Source organism: Ascaphus truei, chromosome 13 (assembly GCF_040206685.1).
Source record: "Ascaphus truei isolate aAscTru1 chromosome 13, aAscTru1.hap1, whole genome shotgun sequence".
Classification (NCBI taxonomy): Eukaryota; Metazoa; Chordata; class Amphibia; order Anura; family Ascaphidae; genus Ascaphus; species Ascaphus truei.
The window spans coordinates 3,061,402-3,084,017 of NC_134495.1; the positions used below are offsets into that span (position 1 = coordinate 3,061,402).

General features: G+C 42.9%; 1 protein-coding gene across 3 annotated transcripts in view; it reads left to right on the plus strand.

Moving 5' to 3' along the window:
- Positions 1–22,616, plus strand: part of KSR2 (kinase suppressor of ras 2) — a 329,003-nt gene that overhangs the window by 178,507 nt on the left and 127,880 nt on the right. For all 3 annotated transcript variants that reach the window (XM_075568096.1, XM_075568097.1, XM_075568098.1), the window contains one exon: positions 16,213–16,391. In XM_075568096.1, coding sequence (XP_075424211.1) covers positions 16,213–16,391 — 179 coding nt within the window. The remainder of the gene's footprint in view (positions 1–16,212; positions 16,392–22,616) is intronic.

Here is a 22,616-nt window from a genome sequence, read left to right on the forward strand (position 1 = left end):
GACACTGCCACTATAACTCTGATACTGTCACTATAACTCTGATACTGTCACTGTAACTCTGATACTGTCACTGTAACTCGGATACTGCCACTGTAACTCGGATACTGTCACTGTAACTCTGATACTGTCACTGTAACTCTGATACTGTCACTGTAACTCTGATACTGCCACTATAACTCTGATACTGTCACTATAACTCTGATACTGTCACTATAACTCTGATACTGTCACTGTAACGCTGATACTGTCACTATAACTCTGATACTGCCACTATAACTCTGATACTGCCACTATAACTCTGATACTGTCACTGTAACGCTGATACTGTCACTATAACTCTGATACTGCCACTATAACTCTGATACTGTCACTATAACTCTGATACTGTCACTATAACTCTGATACTGCCACTATAACTCTGATACTGCCACTATAACTCTGATACTGTCACTATAACTCTGATACTGCCACTATAACTCTGATACTGTCACTGTAACGCTGATACTGTCACTATAACTCTGATACTGTCACTATAACTCTGATACTGTCACTATAACTCTGATACTGCCACTATCACTGTAACTCTAATACTGTCACTGTAACTCTGATACTGTCACTATAACTCTGATACTGTCACTATAACTCTGATACTGTCACTATAACTCTGATACTGCCACTGTAACTCTGATACTGTCACTGTAACTCGGATACTGCCACTGTAACTCTGATACTGTCACTGTAACTCTGATACTGTCACTATAACTCTGATACTGTCACTGTAACTCTGATACTGCCACTATAACTCTGATACTGTCACTATAACTCTGATACTGTCACTGTAACTCTGATACTGCCACTGTAACTCGGATACTGTCACTGTAACTCTGATACTGCCACTATAACTCTGATACTGCCACTGTAACTCTGATACTGTCACTGTAACTCTGATACTGTCACTATAACTCTGATACTGTCACTATAACTCTGATACTGTCACTATAACTCTGATACTGTCACTATAACTCTGATACTGCCACTATCACTGTAACTCTAATACTGTCACTGTAACTCTGATACTGTCACTATAACTCTGATACTGTCACTATAACTCTGATACTGTCACTATAACTCTGATACTGTCACTATAACTCTGATACTGTCACTATAACCCTGATACTGCCACTATAACACTGATACTGTCACTATAACTCTGATACTGTCACTATAACTCTGATACTGTCACTATAACCCTGATACTGCCACTATAACACTGATACTGTCACTATAACTCTGATACTGTCACTATAACCCTGATACTGCCACTATAACTCTGATACTGTCACTATAACTCTGATACTGTCACTATAACCCTGATACTGCCACTATAACTCTGATACTGTCACTATAACTCTGATACTGTCACTGTAACTCTGATACTGCCACTATAACTCTGATACTGTCACTATAACTCTGATACTGTCACTGTAACTCTGATACTGCCACTGTAACTCTGATACTGCCACTATAACTCTGATACTGCCACTGTAACTCTGATACTGTCACTATAACTCTGATACTGTCACTATAACTCTGATACTGTCACTATAACTCTGATACTGTCACTGTAACTCTGATACTGTCACTATAACTCTGATACTGTCACTATAACTCTGATACTGTCACTATAACTCTGATACTGTCACTATAACTCTGATACTGCCACTATAACTCGGATACTGTCACTATAACTCTGATACTGCCACTATAACTCTGATACTGCCACTATAACTCTGATACTGTCACTGTAACTCTGATACTGTCACTATAACTCTGATACTGCCACTATAACTCTGATACTGTCACTGTAACTCTGATACTGTCACTGTAACGCTGATACTGTCACTATAACTCTGATACTGTCACTGTAACTCTGATACTGTCACTATAACTCTGATACTGTCACTGTAACTCTGATACTGTCACTGTAACTCTGATACTGCCACTGTAACTCTGCCACTGCCACTATAACTCTGATTAGTTCAGTTAGTGGATTAGATGTTGGTAAGGGTCATGCGTGTATATTTGTCCAGAGTAAGTAAAGTGTATATAGTGTATATAGTGTATATAGTGTATATAGTGTATATAGTGTGGGTGAATAAACCGCACCATCTGGGAAGTGATCAATCTGATTTATAGGCAGAGGATTGACGTTGGTAATCCTGCAGCTAGAGAACTGGCGATAAGTACCTGTGACCTCCCTTAATATAGTGTGCGCTGGTGCGTGTGCGGGCACACGGCGTTGCACGTGGCGCGGACGTTTTGTGTGTTGAGGGTAAGCGGTAACGCGCGCGGCTAGGGGGCGTCACAGCGCTAGGCCGCACTGTGGTTGGTTCACAGCGTCACGTGGCACGGCGATCGCGCGAAAATCCAATTCTTTTGTACTTTCCTTGGTCTGCCTCGCCACTGCTCACAGCTGCTGCGCGCGCGTCCCTAGTATAGAAACGTCTGGCTAACACAGCCAATTATAATTGACGCGCGCGGTAACGTACACGCGAGCACTATATTACGGGCCTGGAGCTGCCGTTGTGCCGCCAAATTCAAACCTGATCCCTTCAGTATGAGATCCCTTCAGTATGAGATCCCTTCAGTATGAGATCCCTTCAGTATGAGATCCCTTGTAGCAATGGCGTGTGCGCTGCGCTGCGGCTGCAGATATCACGCGTAGAATATTGCTCGGTCTGCAACTTTAAATCAGATTTATTAAAGTAAAGATTGGTAGACAGGAGGTTTTGCCGCTAGGAATTTACAATCTAATTTACAGGGTTAAACCACTGGCTGAAGTGAAAATGTACTGGACCATAGTGTGCATTTAAATCCTTCACTTCCACCCTCCAATAGATTAAAACATTCCTTTTCAGCCATTGTACCTTGGCTGTTGTTAGATTTTTAAGACCGCTATTTTAATTTTGCCTTATTTTTAAATGTAATCATAAGGATTATTAAATGTTATGTATACTCTTTACAACATTACAGTGTAACAAAGAAAGGCGTTAGTCTGTTAAAAAAAATATAAGCCCTAGAACAGCAATAGTATTTTGCATACAGGGGATAAGTGAGCTCGGGGCTTGCATCTGTTCATTGGTTAGAGGCCCGCTGAATTTGTAATAGGTTGATAACCACGGGATTAGCACACTATGCATTGCAATGAGTATGGTTCTAATCTATTGGCGTTTGTGTCTGGTGCTGTAGTATTCTGTGGACGTTCTTCTTGACATAGTCCTTAGTCCAATTTCTTGGAATGCCTGTATTCCTCTATCTATTGTAACACCATACACCATACTCTCCAGTGTGATGAAGACCCATTGTATTATGGATGGTGTGAGCTTGTTACTTCATTGTGCATGCTCAGTATCACTCAATGCACCAATTAAACAATGTAAATCCTATATTTCAACATTTACACTTCCAAAATATTGTATGATCCAGCCCTTTAAATATTTCTCTCACTTAATTGCCCATGTTTTGTGAAACATGTAAAAGAGAGAACCACAATATTGGCAAAAATAAGGTAATAGCTGGTGATTTAAAAAAGCCTATTTTTCCAGCCTCTCTTGGGCTCACCGAACCACTTTTCCCTCACTAATGTATCTTATTATGTTTCCCAGAGGAACAGTTAGATGAGTATTTAGTCAATTGTTCAGTAACTGATGGAGAGAAATGGCCCTGTGAGTGTAATAACGTGGAGCAGCGAGATCGTGCATGCTGCGTCTGGCGTCGCAGGATAGAAACGCTGCCGTCCACTGGCTGAATATTTCTGCTGCTCCGTCAGCTGCATCGTTCTGTGATAGTGTTCCTTTTCATGTCCTCTGCATTGATTTGCTAGCATTGTTTTTTCGGTGGAAGTCCTAGCCGTGTTCGACATCCCGGAGAAGTGTACATTTGTGGCAGGTTACAATTCCTTTTTATGGGTCAACAAGAACGTCCTTCAGAGATTAAATGATAGTTTGCAGAGATTGGAAAACCTCCCGGGTCTCTTTTTTAATGCGTACTGTGAGCGTATATATAAAGACAGAGGATGTTTCACAAGAGCTGTACATTATAATTTTGTATGAGGGGGCCTCGCGATTGAGTAACCGAGAGTGATGTTATTCTGCGCAGTTGCTAGCAGTCGGTGTAAGCTTCCCTTTTCCAGCCTATCTGTAATGAAGGATCATTACACAGCGTTTGCCTTCTCTTCTGAGACGGACAGATACGGTGAGCACCACACTCCCACGGTGCCTGGTGTCGGTCCCCAGTGCTCGACAGCTGTCATTCACATTGCAGGGAGCCTCATTTCAAACAATAGCACATTATAGCTGCAGTAAAGTGAGAGCACTCATCCATGTAACATCTTTCACACCATTTTTATTATATGCTTCATAGTCTAAAATCCATTTAATTGATGAACAGCTGCACAGAGAACATTACTACCGTTCCTATAAACAGCGTCAGGGGCCATTTCCATTGGTACTACTAAAATATGGAAATCATTTGATACACCAAACAGCATATAATCTTCGCAGGCACATTCCTTACACTAGATTCATTTCACAGTCAGGGATTTAATGAATGAATAAAAACTACATGAAAACGGTAGGAAAAAAAATCACTAAAAATGATACATGTGGCCATATACCATATATATATATATATTTCTAAGTTAAGTTATGGTGGAGGAAAAAGGGACAAAAACCCTCTACAGTAAAGCATACAGCAAATGGAAATATTACTGTATGCTCATTTGCATGTCTTAGACAGGTCTGCAACCCCGCCTTTCACCATTATCACCCATTTGACCCATTTTGACATGCAATGAGCACAGAGTGCTTCAAACCCACATGGCATGATCCCCTATAAGCTTATGCTTGCTGCATTGCACAGCTTTTGAGCACAGCCTGTGTTAAGATGCATAGAAAGTAAACCTACCCACAGACAGACTGTTTCGACTTTAATGGGTCTCATCAGTGGGAGGTTGGTATTATATATATATGTCGAAACAGCTGTCTGTGGGTGGTTTTCTGGGTATGCACCTTCACCCTGGCTGTGCTCAAAGCTGTGACCATGCAGCAAGCTTAAGCCTATAGGGAACCATGTTAAAAATGGTTTTTGAGGCAAAAAGTGGCACTGTGTGCTCATTTGCATGTCATTTCCCAGAATCCCTTGCTGCAGTGGAAGTGCTGTATGCTGGGTGATAATGGTAAAAGGCGGGGTTGCAGACCTGCCTAAGACATGCAGATGAGCATACAGTTGTATTTGCATATATATATATATATATATATGTATATATATATATATATATGTATATATATATATATATATATACACTGTATATATATACCCCCCCGTTCCGAAACGTCGGATTGGGCGTCTGCTTGTGTATGAAGCTTTTCAAGCATATCCTTGAATACTTGAATACAACTATCTCTTATACTACTGGTAATATGTTTTGTATCTTTTATATGGGATTATCACCACCACTACATACCACTATATAGAGTGCCAGCTGACTGACTCTTATCTACATACTATATATATATATATATTATCACACAAAGATACCACAATCAAACCATACAATACAGGGTACCCCAAAACTAGCTGTAAAACTACAAAGAATCCCTACCCGAGCACTCAGGTTACCCAAAGGTGAAAACACAATTTATTGAGAACAAAGATTTTTTTTTAAAAAAGGAACAGCTTAAAAGCACAGGATCCCTAAAGAACCTCGATCAAAAGCTCAAGAAGCGGTAAGGACTAAAGTTCCATATATATATATATATATATATATGCAGTGGGAGCACTGTATGCGAGGTGATAATGGTTATAAGGCAGGGTTGCAGACCTGTCTGACATGTGAATGTGCTCACAAGTGATATTCTTTATTGGCTATATGCTAACGGTGGAGGTTTTTTGTTGCCTTTTTCACCCACCATAACTTAAACTTTCACCAGTGGGACATCACTTCTCACAGCCAGATCATTCCATAAATGCTTTAAAAATCAAAATCCTCAATGGAATGTTCAACCGCACCAAGAACGAAAACATCTGAGCTCAGAATGATAAGACTCTTTGACACCAAAACAAGTGGACTTAATGCAGACATGGGGTTTCTCACACACTATCATAATTTGTTGTAATGGTCCTCCCTGCCATTGTGCCATCCTATACCCCCCCCCCCCAGCATCCTCTTCCCCTCTGTGCTGCTGTGGATGTAAAGCCCCACCATCCCTTGTTCTCACCTTCCTTATCTCTGTTTTAACACCCCTCCAGTGCCTCTCTGTTCTTTATTCTTCCTTTTTTTCCCCAATCCCTGTCTAAGTCACAGAAACCTTTGTATATCAGTATTGCTTGACCTGAGGAAGAGAGGAAAACTCTCGAAAGCTTGTCCTATGACATAAATTGTTAGTCCAAATAAAAAAGGTATCACCTAATACTGAAGTACTCATTTATTCTGCACTATCTATCTATCTATCTATCTATCTATCTATCTATCTATCTATCTAGTCAATAAATGTCACTTTTATTGACTATTGGAGTTTTCAGAATATCACAGCTTAAGCACAGGTGGCTATATCAGTCCTTGCTTCAGTTTTCGACTGAACCTCTGATTGAACGATCTGTGCTGAAGCTGGGATGTCCTGAAAAACTTACCTTTTGAGGTCCATTCATTTCAAGCTCATTATAAGGTGGTATTATAAAAAGAGTATACTGTAGTCTACTTTTGAACCACAGAATGAATGGTCTTACGTAGTGTGAGAAATCCAGGCGTTTGCAATACTGCTGTTAGCTGTCTCAGTGGGCGCAAGTATCTACAGGCAATTGCTCTGAAATATCTTTCTGACTTACATCTGCCTTTACTGTTGGTTTGACACACAGCAGTACTGGCGAAATAAAGAGCTTTCCTTGGCATGTCAAAAGGAATCCAGGTTCGAAATACACTAAAGTGATAACACGTCCTATATTGATACTGATTACTACTAATCCACCCCCCCCCCCCATCTCCCCATCTCCTGACATGTGGAGGCTCCCTTACTTTAGAAACATCCTGTATTGTAAAGACAGGAGCTGAGGCCGTTTCCATTCTCAGTTCCTCCTGTATTTTTGTTTCTTTGCGTAGGAGAGTCAGATAGAAAATCTCTGCTGAGAATCAGCCTTCCTTTAAATAATGAACGCTGTCACAAACCTGCCTGAGTAGGAAATTGTTCTTTTGTGTAAATATTTTGGTCTGTAACTGGATTTCTGGGTGGAGAGAAATGAGATTAGCGTCTGTAATAGCTGCGCTACAGGAAACCAGTTTGGGACCTGGCGGGCAGGGGGATCGCCACGCAGGGCGGGCCATGTATATGGATGAGCTCAGATATTTGGGACCAGTCCAAATATCAGTTCATCTCCCTCTGTTCTGAGTTCCCTATTAAGCCCTATTTGCACTGCACACGAGCCAGTATAACAATGTTAGTCACGGATAGGCCCTTTCCACACGGATTTATTTTAGGTTACACTGTCGATTACAGCTTGTATCCTCACTGACGGACAGCTTCATCCATTCCTCAAAACCACTGTCAAGACCACCTCGGGATACTCTCCACCGTGATTTCAGGTAGACTGGGTAATGTTTAAATGTTACGGGAGCAATGGAAACACAGATCCTATTATGGATCAGCACAGCGCGGAGGGAATGAAAGTGCCACTCAGGCCGACAGGTGATTGTCAGACTGTGCAGCCTTCTGCAGCGTAGTCACGATGGATATAGTGGTGGGAGCGGGGTCTGAGCCGTACAAGCAGATGTTATAAACATCTTTATTAAAGGAGAAGTTCCCTCTGCTCACTGTTTGAGATTGACCCTTTCTTTTTTTTACATGGGTGGGCATTAGGGGGTCCCCAAAGCTGAAACACCCCTTTTCCAGCTCAAGGAAACCCCTGAAGATTCATCATTTCAAGGGTTCCACCAGTTGTCTCCTGCAGGGGAAACAAAATGAGTTAAATACTGTATGTGAAAGTACCAGAGTCTTTCCTGGTATGTATCTCAGGAATCAGGTTGTCCATGGAGCCAAAAGTAAAGTTGTTCAGTTCTGGGGATCACCTTAAAACAGGGGGTTCTTAAACTTTTGCACACAGCAAACCACCTCCGTGTTAATAATCATATGGAGAGACACCAGTTAGCTATGTTAATCCATATATTGTCAGTATAACACATATACTGTCTGTATAACACATATATACTGGTCTGTATAACACGTATACTGTCTGTATAACATGTACAGTATACAGTCTTTATACCACATATACAGTCTTTATAACACATATATACTGTCTGTATAACAAATATATACTGTCTGTATAACATGTACAGTATACAGTCTTTATACCACATATACAGTCTTTATAACACATATATACTGTCTGTATAACAAATATATACTGTCTGTATAACATATACAGTATACAGTCTTTATACCACATATACAGTCTTTATAACACATATACTGTATATAACACATATATACTGTCTGTATAACACATATATACTGTGTATAACATGCATACTAAGAAAGAGAGAGAACTGGCGCACAGCCAAAGGAGCGGGTCACCAAAAAGTAGAATAAAAATAATCCTTTATTGGTCCATATAAAAAACAGAGGTAGACACCCTCCTACGGGTTTCGTGTATCAAAATACACTTTATCAAGGATAAAGTGTATTTTGATACGCAAAACGCATATACTGTCTGTATAACATATATTAAAGCAGAAGTTCCCCCTCTCCCACCCCTCATCCTTCATTCTTTTACATGGGTGGGAAACGTGGGGTCCCTGAAGCTGAGCCGCATTCATTGCAGTTATGGGGACCCCCGGGTTCTGGGGGTATTTACTGGAAAAGGTAGCAACGGTACTTCCTTGCATTTTAAATCCCCAACATCACATTGTCACGAGAGCTTGCGACAGGCTGTAATTTACACCAAAACTATATATAAATATATATATACCTGGGTTTGAACTGGGACGAGACTTAAGATATGATAAAGTGATTTTATTCCTTGATAAAGGTGAACACAGCAGATATGTACAAATAACAGGCAAAATATAGACACTTACTTAAAGATTAGGGCAGAAAGCCAGCAGGACACAGACTGCCACTTCTCCCATATCTCCAGTTGACATCACAGCAAAACAGGCAGGGCACATGCATGGCATTTCTTCTCAGCAATCAAGATGGTATAGCACAACAGGCCTGATGACATGCAGGCCTGAAGATCATTTGCATGCAGAACAATGGACAACATGAACAACACATGAACATGAACAACAATGGGTAAAAGGAGGTTCTGACTTATATATCATTTTAACCCCCTCTTTCCCAGTTTACGGCTCCGTGCCGTCTAGTAAAAAGTCTTTGAAGCTCTTTTGGCTTCCATTGAAGTGTGAATTACCACAGTTACAAAAACATCCACTTCCCTTGGTCCCTAGGCCACGCATAACAATTAGCAATTAGCCTTTGATGACCAGGTATGTAAATTCTAGCCTTCCTGCTCATTATCATAGCAGTGGGGCTGCAGTTTCTCAGAACTCAACCAAAATTTCATATTTACTGCAAATCATTGCATAACTTCCGTTCCGTAATACACACAGTCAGGTGAGATATATTAATACGGTCTGTGACACCTGACGGTCGCAGAGAGACCCAACATTACATTGTAATATGAAAATTAATAGAGATATTAATATCTGGCATTTCGTAACGGGTAAATGTACAATGTTTAGCCTCAAAACGATGGGCTACATCCAACGGATACACATATGTAACTCTTATCCTTTTCCGCCCAGGACATCTCATAATATTCTTATATTTAATAAAGTTACTCACTTTGATTTGCTGTTGGGGGTAGCCCCCCCCCCCTGGCCCCATCAATAAAACCTTTTGACATAGCTCGCATAAACAATTCCCCTGTGAAGCCAGGCTCAAGTCTGGCAGGATATCCTATTTAGCATCCAACTGGCCAATTCACACCTCCCTTTGGATATGCACTTTCAGAGAGGAAGCGTGCGTAGGCAAGTGACTAGACTCAGATGAGGCAAACCATTTGGTTTCTGGACATTTCCAAAAACTGCAAAAAGTCACTTTATCAAAAATATATGTCCCCCTTATGACAAAGTTATACTTTCAATATGTGGGTACTGATTAACCCAGACATTACAATGGGACAGGGAAACAGGGGAGAATACATTTACAGGTTATAACAAGGGTAAAATCACATTTCTGGGCCTCAGCCCAGTTAACCCCTTGTCTCCCTGGCGAGGTTAGAGGGGGGCCCTTGGGGTGTAACCCCGTTAACCCCGGGCCAAACCCTCCCTACCGTCACACACATGGACCAATACGGCTTCCTATTGCCCCGCGTTCCATGGGCCATCATTGTCTTTGCCCTGAAACAGACAGTACCAGCACTGCTTCCCGCAGTAAGTATGTCAGGGAAGCAGGGGGTACCCGGAGCTGCTGATATCGTGTTTTGGCTCCGGGGGGGCCCTGCTTCCCATACAAATACACTTAAAAAGCAGGGAGGTTCATACATTTTCTTATGGGGAACTACACATTTAAAAAAAGCACTGGACCTGTATGAAAATCAGCCTCTTTGTTCAGTTCGATTATACTCAGACTGAAGAAGAAAGCGGTCGGATTTTTGAAAGGACCACAACTGAAGTCCTTAGGGACTACTGGTGGTCCATTGACCATAGTGTGAGACGTGTCCTCAACTGTTCCAATAAATTACCTTTCATTATGTGGCTTGAAGGAACCTTGCCCTGCCAATAGGGTTGGAGGCTTCTGTGACTGGACACACACACAGCACCACACTGCTACAGACTCTCCGGGAAGCTTTGGCACCACGCCCTGGCACTGTTGATCTCCAATCTGGTAGAACGTATGGGCCCGGGAAACGAAGGAAACGAAACAAAACACAAGCCAGCTTTCAAATTCCTTTGTCTCATTTATTAAGCAGAGGGTAAAGATTTTTATACAGAAAAAAGAAAGTTTTGGTTAGAGGCGTAACGTAGGTGTAAACCTGGGCGTGACTTAGATTAGAGGCGTGATTTAAGGGCAGGACATATTAGTGGAATGATCTTGGGGCGTAATTCTCCCAATACAGGCACTGTCTAAAATACATAGCCTTTTCATTGTCTATGTTATCTAAAAACCTTGAATTTCTCTAGCAACTATGTGAGGTGATTTTGCCTCTCTCAGAGAACTAGTCTATTGTTAACTGATTAAAACAGCAGGAAGCTGACAACATAAAAAGTATCATAGCAAGTAGAGAGGAAATGTATTTTGGCAGAAGCTGAATACATAAGAAATTATATTTCAGCAAAAGGCTGACTCCATAATCTTAGCAGGCTCTTACAGACAAAATGGATGGCTTAACACAAATGCAGCTTCTGGCCTTACCTACTGTCCCTAACATGGCTTGTGCTGAACTGCTCAGAACACATATCCTTAAGCAGTGAACCGGCAGTGGTCGCAGCCGGGTGTCCCAATAATGTGTAGGAGGATGCGGGAAGGGGCTTACCACATTACCTAAGGGTGTGTTAAGGGTAGTGGGATGGTCTAAAGATGAGTTATGCTAGTAATGTATCTTTAGGATGTGCAGGGAGCAGCAGGGCACGCTTGGAAGTGTGGGGTTCACCTAGGTAACAGGTGAACCCCAAACAGCCAAGAATGAGCAGGGGAAAGAGGTGGTCTTGGATTCAGAAGATTGTTTTAGGGATGAGTGTGGGTAGGGAAGGCTAGGACCTACAGACATAGCCAGATTCCCTGTTTTCGGCACTGATGCGAGCTGCGGTCATGTGATCGCTGGGGTCCTGGCGCTGGAGGGTTATCGCTGCAGGCGGGCTGATCCGGAAGCATGGACCCCTCGCGTAGCACAACCCCTGGGGTCCTGGCGCTGGAGGGTTATCGCTGCAGGCGGGCTGATCCGGAAGCATGGACCCCTCGCGTAGCACAACCTCTGGGGTCCTGGCACTGGAGGGTTATCGCTGCAGGCGGGCTGATCCGGAAGCATGGACCCCTCGCGTAGCGCGACTGCCGGGGTCCTGGCACTGGAGTGTTATCGCTGCAGGCGGGCTGATCCGGAAGCATGGACCCCCTCGCGTAGCGTGACTGCCGGGGTCCTGGCACTGGAGTGTTATCGCTGCAGGCGGGCTGATCCGGAAGCATGGACCCCCTCGCGTAGCGTGACTGCCAGGGTCCTGGCGCTGGAGGGTTATCGCTGCAGGCGGTCTGATCCGGAAGCATGGACCCCCTCGCGTAGCACAACCCCTGGGGTCCTGGCACTGGAGGGTTATCGCTGCAGGCGGGCTGATCCAGAAGCATAGACCCCACGCGTAGCGTGACTGCAGCAGACACTGTCTCAGGAACCGCAGACTTGCTTTTTCGACTGCGGCGAAGGAGACCGTACGTCTTGCTACATCTGCATGAATCTTACTTACTTCCATGGAAGTGCCGCTATGACACAGACCCAGAACAGGAGAGGAGACGTCTTATCTGATAGTCCACTTTAAAGTTGCTATGTTTGTGTTAACAGATACAAGTAAACATAAAGGCAGCTCACACAGTGAGGAATCCACTTAAAAAGGAGGTTTTAATTATCCAGAAATTAATTATGAAGGTAGTGTCTAAATGCAGCACGAGGCCTGAGGTTTATGGAAGTCCCTGAGGCCATCGCTCTGTCACAGAGGGTTAGACAAGTAACCAGACAGGGGGCAGCATTGGTCCTGGCAATTATATGTAATGAGCATCTGGTAAGGGACATAGCAAGACTATTAAAAGTTGGTATGCTGCAACTTTATAAGTGATTACTTTAAAATATTCGGAACAAAAAGCTGCAAACGTAGCACTAAAGTTTCTGAGCTGTGCGACTGAGTTATTAAATGCGCTCAATCGGGGACTTTATGTATAACCGGTCCACCCAAAAAGCTGATTTAAAGTAGCTATCTGTCTATCTATCTCAACATCTTGTGTAGCACATACGCAGAGCAAGCCCTGCTCATATGCGCGGTAAACCAGTCGTCGCTTCTGTTAAAGCTTCCGTTCAAGTCATATTCAACATGTGTATTTTTTTTAAATAAATTAGTTCTGTACTAGGATTAAATACGTGTAGCATTAAAAAAACAATTTAAGACATTTTGAATGTACAGGCATACCCCGCATTAACATACGCAATGAGACCGGAGCATGTATGTAAAGCGAAAATGTACTTTAAGTGAAGCACTACCTTTTCCCCACTTATCGATGCAAGTACTGTACTGCAATCATCATATACGTGCATAACTGATGTAAATAACACATTTGTAACAGGCTCTATAGTCTCCCCGCTTGCGCACAGCTTCGGTACAGGTAGGGAGCCAGTATTGCTCTTCAGGACGTGCTGACAGGCGCATGCGTGAGCTGCCATTTTCCTATTGAGCGATATGTACTTACTCGCGAGTGTACTTAAAGTGAGTGTCCTTAAACCGGGGTATGCCTGTATTCTAATGTAACAGGTGTTTTTGTTCCTATAGCAACCATATACAAAGTCACATCCCCTTCCCCTTCTGAAACAGCCTGACCTTTTTTTTTGTTTCATATATTTTTTACTCTTTTTTGCAGCATATAAAAATCAACAACTTACAGCAGTCATCACACACACAGATACTATGTCGCTAAGTATCTCTGGAAGCAGGGTGTTCCCGGAAACGAAATTAATGGGGTTCAGCTCCAGCGACACCCTGCTTAAATACAATGCAATTTTTTTTTTAAATCTTCACAAAAAAAAATCGCCAGCTTTGAGTCAAACCTTAAAACCCACCTCTTAAACAAAGCATTTCAATAGCCTGGACTCATAGCTACTGTCCCACAGTCACTCCTGCCAAGCACTGCCATCTACTGCACCTATTCCCTCACCTGCTGTCTCTGTAACTCTCCCAACATAACACTTAGATTGTAAGCTCTCCGGGGCAGAGATTTCCTTTCTTGTTTTCTAACTTTTTGCTGCACTTATTGTATTATTATAATTCCCTGTTCTGTATTTGTAAAGTGCTGAGTACAGTTGTGGGCGCTATATAAATAAAGATATACATACACGCGTGAACGCTCGCACACACACATACATACATACATGCATACAGTACACACACACACACATACACATACATGCATTCATTCAGTACATATATACATGTAAATAATACATACCTAAATACATACAGTACATACATAAATGGAACCACTTTTGAAAGTTCTGTAAACTATAATTTTATCTATGAAGAATGCCAATGTTTCTCTGCTAAAAGGTATCACAATCTATAATGAGCTGATATATCTAATGAGCTGATATATCTAATGAGCTGATATATCTAATGAGCTGATATATCTAATGAGCTGATATATCTAATGAGCTGATATATCTGCGCCTTCATGTTCAAGAGGAAAATGATATCCCTGACCTGAATTTGGACATACTGCATTACAGTGTTACACTACTATGTATGTATTCACAGCAGGCCGAGGGTAACCATCCCCTGCCGAAGGGTGCAGCAGTGCATTGCAAAGCCCTGGGAGTTCCTGTTTTAGGATTAAAAAAAAACGATTTAAATATTCTTAGCAGACTTTTGAAGACCTTGATCTCCTCGATGGAACATATTGAACCCATTTCTGGCTGTGATTAGGCCTCTTACATGGTACTGCTCCCTTCAATGCTTACACAGAACTAGTGTTTCTTAAAGGAGCAATACAAGCAATATCCTACATGTGTATCTTTAAATAAGTCCGTTCTGTGGTATTAGTTAATACTTACATTTTTAATGAGTTTTAATATACTGAGCATTCTGTGACTTCCATAGCGGGTTTTAACCCACCTCCCCACCAGTGCAAGATCTTTGTAACACTTTCCTATTTGTTGCCAATATTCCCAGCAGTTTGAGCTGCAAACTGTACAAAAGATAACGTTACCTTAGAAGACATTGTAGCTGCTGAGTTAAACTGACTGAAGAATTGGTTTGAAACTGAAAGGCAGCCATTTAGTGAACCCTGGGAAACAGCATTTTGTTGATCGATGACGGAAGAAGCAATCGATCTGCATCTTAGGTAATTCCTTTTCAATAAAGGTTATCAAATGCGGCATATATTAAAACAAAACAAAAATAAAGCTGCTAGAGTACCTCTTTAACACTGCAGCATATTGCTATTTAGGTGGTCAAAAACCATATATATTCCTCTGCGCCTATCTCTATATAGTTCTCCTGCCCTTACCAGCTGCTATAATGTGATCCCTGACACAAGAAGAAACCACACGCAGCTGATTGAATGGTAATTGGTAATTGGTAATTGGATAGGGTATGCTTTCCTGTTGACAGTTTACATTGCAAGAAAATGCCCATTTGCCGTCTCAGAACAGCGCCTGGCTGCACGTCTGATGGGCAGCGCTGGAGTTTTCTAATATGATGGATAACATTAGAAGAGGCTTCCATTATTCGCCACTTGCCTGTTAGTTTGATGGATAGAAAGAAGTACAAGATTAATCACAGTAAAACAAACTGTTGATTTAACTGCTGGCAAAGGGATATTGATGCCCGGTACTATGGGTCAACTAATGAGTCACTGGCCTTGGTTATTAACTTTGTCACTGTCTTTCAAGCAGTATCTTGGGACACTAAGGGGGATCTTTTGCTTTAGGTTGGTTTGAGCTGCATTAGACTTTGTACATTTTGATGCAGAGTAAGAGAAGAAAATTACTATAACACACATAGAAACGGACATATTATATCATATGTAACCTGCATATCCCCTATCTATGTAACTCTTTGTATTCCCCACATAGCCAATCCCAAGATTACAAATTCTCCAACGTCAGAAACACAATATTTGCTGTTGAAACACAGACCCCCGAAAGAGAGCAATTATTTCACTAGCGATTTTCCTACTGTCCATTCCCAGAACTTGTTCTTGTGCTGCTCCCTTGGACTTTAATAATTTAATGTCAGGCGGGATCATTTTCTCTGTCTGGTATAAATATAACAAGGTCCTGCCTCTGGTTCAACTAACACTTACTTTCCCTCTTCTTTCCCACCTAGTAACTCAACTAACATTACGTTTTGTTCTTTTCCTCCCCTTCCTTTTTTTTGTTATTTTCTTCCCTCTGTCTCTCTCCCAGAACAAAGAAAAAGAACAAGCCTTTGAACCTCAAGATTCACAACAGCGTGGGCAGCTGTGAGAATATCCCATTGCAGCGCTCCCCCCTCCTGTCCGAGCGCTCCCTGCGCTCTTTCTTTGTGGGCTACCCGTCTTTCCTCCCTTCTACTCCCCCTGTCCATACCGAACCCTCTTCTGCAAGTAAGTCCAAACGGCTGGGTTACAACCTAGTGAAGGAGAGGTGGCCAAGGATTGAGAGTTGGCCAAGGATTGAGAGTTGGCCAAGGATTGAGAGTTGGCCAAGGATTTAGAGGTGGCCAAGGATTGAGAGTTGGCCAAGGATTGAGAGTTGACCAAGGATTGAGAGGTGGCCAAGGATTGAGAGGTGGCCAAGGATTGAGAGGTGGCCAAGGATTGAGAGGTGGCCAAGCATTGAGAGGTGGCCAATGATTGAGAGTTGGCCAAGGATTGAGAGTTGGCCAATGATTGAGAATTGACCAAGGATTGAGAGTTGGCCAAGGATTGAGAGTGGCCAAGGATTGAGAGGTGACCAAGGATTGAGAGGTGACCAAGGATTGAGAGGTGGCCAAGCACTGAGAGTTGACCAAGGATTGAGAGGTGGCCGTTGGCCAAGGACTGAGAGGTGGCCAAGGACTGAGAGGTGGCCAAGGACTGAGAGGTGGCCAAGGACTGAGAGGTGGCCAAGGACTGAGAGGTGGCCAAGGACTGAGAGGAGGCCAAGGACTGAGAGTTGGTCAAGGACTGAGAGGTGGCCGAGGACTGAGAGGTGGCCAAGGACTGAGAGGTGGCCAAGGACTGAGAGGTGGCCAAGGACTGAGAGGTGGCCAAGGACTGAGAGGAGGCCAAGGACTGAGAGTTGGTCAAGGACTGAGAGGTGGCCGAGGACTGAGAGGTGGGCGAGGATTGAGAGGTGGCCAAGGACTGAGAGAACCATACGAGAGTATGTGTAGTTTAGATTGCCACTTCCCTTATTGGCACTACACTGTAATCTGCACAAAAGTTTGAGGTCCATATTTACTAAGCAGTGCTGCTCCATAGGACTCCATCCAGCACTGGTGAGTAAGTAACACCCTTCAACACCCATTTACTTGAATGGGCCATAAGGTGTCTTCCATCACAGTGCCTTACGGAATCGCACTGCTTAGTGAATATGGCCCTGTATATGGCAAGATGTGAATGACAGCCTTTGGTGTCCGTGTGTTGTGATGAGAAGCTGTGTCACTGCTCTGCTGTATCAGTTAGGATTTCATGAGTCTGTGTATCAAACTGTTGGGTCTATTTACTGTATTATCCATGTATGTTTTTTTGTTATTTTAAAGAGATTAAGCATCGTGAAAATGTGGCGTACCTTTTGCCGATCGTCTTGGCCATATTTAGAAAATCTTCCTAGTCACATAATGTATATTGAGCAATTATTACGCTGTTTCTTCCTTGAATGCCGCTAACATCCAGGCGGTTAGAAATCACGGTTTTCAGTCTGCATTTTGGACGCACGCGCTGCGAGGGCTCAGTAAACAGCATTCATTTATGTGCCACCATTAACGTTTTGCCTCCGCCCATAACGCCATCTACTGGCTCATGAAACCGCTCCCGCGATAGTAACGGCGCACCGCGGAATAGAACAGGGAAAAGGATAATAAGTAGCTTAATAAACAGACGCAGTGACATGGTAAGTACAAGCAGCACGTTTCGCATGTATTTAACGTGATTTTGCCACGCGGTCCACATTGATAAACACACCCCTGAATATTAACCCGTTTGCTGCTACGGGTGACTGCAACGCAGGCGTCGCAAAAATTGCAGCTGAAATCTCCAGTACTCTGTATATTAGTATCTGGGTCCGGTGTAAGAATCCTCTGTGTTTATTTATAAGAGTCTCCCTGGCTGGAAGAGTAAGGCAAAAAAAGGCCAAACCCGCACAGCATTTCTCACAGATAATAAAAGCCTCGGATCTTCTGGTGCTGCCCAAGTTTTGAACTCAGGAGACTTTGGAACAGCAGACGCCCTTCAGGGTTTATTTTGGACAAAAACTTGAGAAATTGACGACAGCAAGAGACAAAGGAACCATTTTTATTTATTTATTCATAACATTTATATAGCGCCCTTATATATACTGATATTACTGAGGCTAAATAAGCGCAGTATAAGAAAACCATGCAGTCTATTTACAAAAGTGTCCCGGGAGCAAGCAACTCCAGATTTCTAAAAGGAATCCTGAAGCATCAGGAACAAATGCCGTTCCCCCATTCACCACTGTCCCTGCTCTGTTCCCCCAATCAGCAGCCCTGCAGCCAGGGATTCTGGGTAATGACAATGGCTGCAGTGTGATCATGGGATAAGGCAGGTTTGGGGACCTGTGTGAGACGTGGTTCTTCATCATTACTGTACTCTGTACGGTCAAGGGTTCTTCTCATTTTTGTTCTCAACATAACTTGTTTTTGTACCTGGTACGCAACCATGATCAGCTTCACAAAACAAAGCTTGCAGCTACCCTCACACTGACCCAAAGGTCGAAACAGCTGTCTGTGAGCAGGTTTGCTGGCCTTGCACTTTTGTAACCCAGGCCTTTCTGTAAAAGCTGTGTAATGCGGCAAGCATAAGCTTAAAATGGATAAGAAGCAAAAAGGGATGCACTGTGAGGACTCATTTGCATGTCATTACCCAGAATCCCTGGCTACAGGGGATGCAGTGATTTGGGGGTAAGGTAGGTTATGGGACTTGTCTGAGATGTGAATGTGCTCGGAAGTGTTCCTTATTAGTGCTGTGCAGGGGGAACCACGTGCTCCAGATAACACTCTTGGCATTAGTTAAACAGGAAAAAAAACAGTGATGTTATTTACAAGACGGGAAAATGCCGTTATCCCCTTCCCATGGACGAGGGCATTTTCCTGCCAGACCAGCTATGCAAATGCAACTGGCAGTAACTTGCAGAATGCATCGGAAGACTCTGCCCGCTGTTCTGAGCGTGCTTTCTGCCAACCCCACCGCTATCCTCCCCTGTGCTGCTGTATTACCCGTCTCTACCACCATTCTCATGTACCGCTTCATGTAACTGGGGACAAGTACATTTTTGGTTCTGCTTATTTTTTATTTATTTAAATATTCCGTTCCTGCGTAGTGCAACAGAAGATTGGCACACATCTGTTCAGTTTATTCCCTATGGGGTTAGTTCATTCAATTGTGATAGTGCCGATCGTGGCACTACTGCGTGGAAACTCTCATTGACTTCCAGTCGGCACTATTGTAGTGGAGTGAGTATCCCTCTATCATTCTTCCCCCTGATCAAAAATCATGATATTATTTCTAGAACCACAGTCTATAACATGAAATGATTAAACTTGTGTCTAGCAAAGGAATGTACAGAACAGTAACCGGTGTACACAGCTGTGCTCATCTGTTAGGTTCAGTACAAACTGTTGATTCTCTTCCTCTATCCTTTCTGGTGTCGCACTGGCCATGCGGATTTCCGCTTGGTTGGATTGTGTTGGACAGATTGTGTTTTTATACAAGCCGATTAAATGTTTTCTGACAACAGTCATAAGCTGCTGGGCACCGTATTATGGATACACTGATTGCTAACAATGAGTACACCAGGAGACGCAGCAATAATACTACATTTCCATTACTTACATTATTTGTGTTACGCCGACGCAGGTCGGAACTTCCGTTTCAAACCACAGCACGTAATCCAACTTTATGAGAAATGACTCGGACATTAGGCATTTAATGGCAGACAACACACAAGATCAGCATACACTAGCATTCCTGGCAAGGGGATATCCTTAAAGCCTGACCTGTTGCGGGGTCTTGAGTACTGGACTTAAGCGCCCCTGGCCTAAGCTTCCTGATATTTTTCTGTCATCTTAAATGCACTGTCAGAGCTATATAGGACTGTCAGAGCTATATAGGACTGTCAGAGCTATATAGGACTGTCAGGGCTATATAGGACTGTCAGGGCTATATAGGACTGTCAGAGCTATATAGGACTGTTAGAGCTATATAGAACTGTCAGAGCTATATATGACTGTCAGGGCTATATAGGACTGTCAGGGCTATATAGGACTGTCAGGGCTATATAGGACTGTCAGAGCTATATAGGACTGTCAGAGCTATATAGAACTGTCAGAGCTATATAGGACAGTCAGGGCTATATAGGACTGTCAGAGCTATATAGGACTGCCAGAGCTATATAAGACAGTCAGGGCTATATATGACTGTCAGGGCTATATATGACTGTCAGAGCTATATATGATTGTCAGAACTGTATAGGACTGTCAGAGCTATATAGGAGTGTCAGCGCTATATACGATTGTCAGAGCTACATAGGACTGCTAAAGCTATATAGGACTGCCAGAGCTCTATAGGACTGCCAGAGCTCTATAGGACTGCCAGAGCTATATAGGACTGCAGAGCTATATAGGACTGTCAGAGCTATGGGGTATTTCACATAGGAGACAGCTGCCTGCTTTGCTTTGACTTATCCATCACCAGAACAAACTCACAATGTAGCAGAGAGAGAAATGGCCACGACCACTGTATATCACAATTACTTTGTAGTCAAATGATTATATAGCATTGGTCTTCTGTCGTTGATCATACAGTAAGCTATATTTTAGGAGGTTATTGTTCCCCTTCTGTATCCTGTTCTTTTTTTAAGAACCACCTCCTCTCTCCCCCTATTTGTGGACATCCTAGTAGTCTATGTTAATATGCGCATATGAACATGTGCCGTCAACAAGATATATACTACAAAGCATGAGGTCCCATGTTTGCTAACTGGTGCTTTTTCATTAATCGCCTTCCAGCACTAGGATACCTTATGGCCCGTTTAATTTAATGGGCCGTGAGGTATCTTCCTGTGCCAGGAAGGTGTCTTATGGAATAGCACTGCTTAACAAATATGGGCCTATGGCTGGGATTCAGTAAGCAGCGATGCAGGGTATAACGCCCCGATCCAGCGGTACCTGGAATGGAATGGTACTTATCGCCGGTCGGAGTGCGATACCCGCATCGCGACTTGATGAGCAATATCCGTGTAGTGAGAGCTTCAGGTGTAACTGTCGATTTTGCACCTGTCCTGTTTTTGAAAGGGGACATTTGGCTTGTGGGCAGGGTGCTGCGTGGGACGTTGGCAGGACTGCAGCCATATAATAATACCTGGTATGTTTAGTAATACAGAACGTTACTTTGATATGCTCCCACTCTGTCAGTGATTCATAATGAGATTGGCATGTTTGCTCCATACAATTACATGCTTCAGCTACCTACAGTCTAAGTGCAGGCTTAACTCCTACATGAGAAACAAGCACACGGAGAGATCAGGTACAGGATTACGTCTGGGCTCCAATATTCACTGTAATAGAACGGAAGGCTTCAGAGTATGCATAGATTTTCCAAGTCTACATACAGTAGGAAGTCATCAAAGGACAAGACATCCTTTTCTGTCTGCCCACTGCAGTTATTCTTCTATATTTCTATATACATTGGGATTCAGGGTCGGAGAGAGTTACAGCCAGAGAAGAAGAGATTGCAAGAGGGGAGAAAATACCAGTTACAGAACAATACACACAGCAGGCAGATTCACGCCTCTAGAAACTGTTAGGTATCTTTATTCATAGGGCTAGTGTTGCAGTGGTGGTCTGAGGGTTTTCAGTAACTTGTAGCCTACACATGTTAAAAAGTGTATGTGTACATTACAGGAGCAGCACCAATGTCAGCCGTGCTTTGGGGGGGGGGGGGGGGCTGCATAGCACAAGCTCGTTCATTCCCCATTCTTAATTTGATGCATTAGATGCAAGCAGCAAGGAAACGGGCAGGCTTGATTATTCAAGGAGAAGCAGACGCCAAAGCAATTAGCTATTGATCTTGATGCACTTTAACCTTCTAGTGTCAAAAATGACATTACAATTTAAATATGTCCTAATTTTCACAAGATAAATATACTGTAATAATATATCAGTCGTGTTATTTTACACGTCATCTTGTTTATTGTTATTATCAGTAGTTGACAAATCACCAAAAAATCTACTCGCCACACAAAAAAATCTACTCGCCACCTAGTACCAAACGTGTGCTGCTTGGGCCAATATTTACTCGCCCGGGGGTTAAATCCACTCGCCCGGGGCAAGCAAATGTATAGGTTTGTCGAACACTGGTTATTATCATTGTAAAACTTGAGTGGTGTACACATGAATCTTTTTGTGTACCGGTTTAGCCCCTGTTTTTCAGCTGTGAGACATTGGTACCTAACCCGTGTTGAGATTAAGGGCTATATCTACTCAATTGTGCTAAGCTTAGTACAAGGTACCTTACAGTGCATTCATTCGGAAAGGCTATATGGTGTCTAACGGTTTAGCACCACTTAGTAAATAGGGCCCTGAGCAGGTGATCTTTAAGGGCAAATTA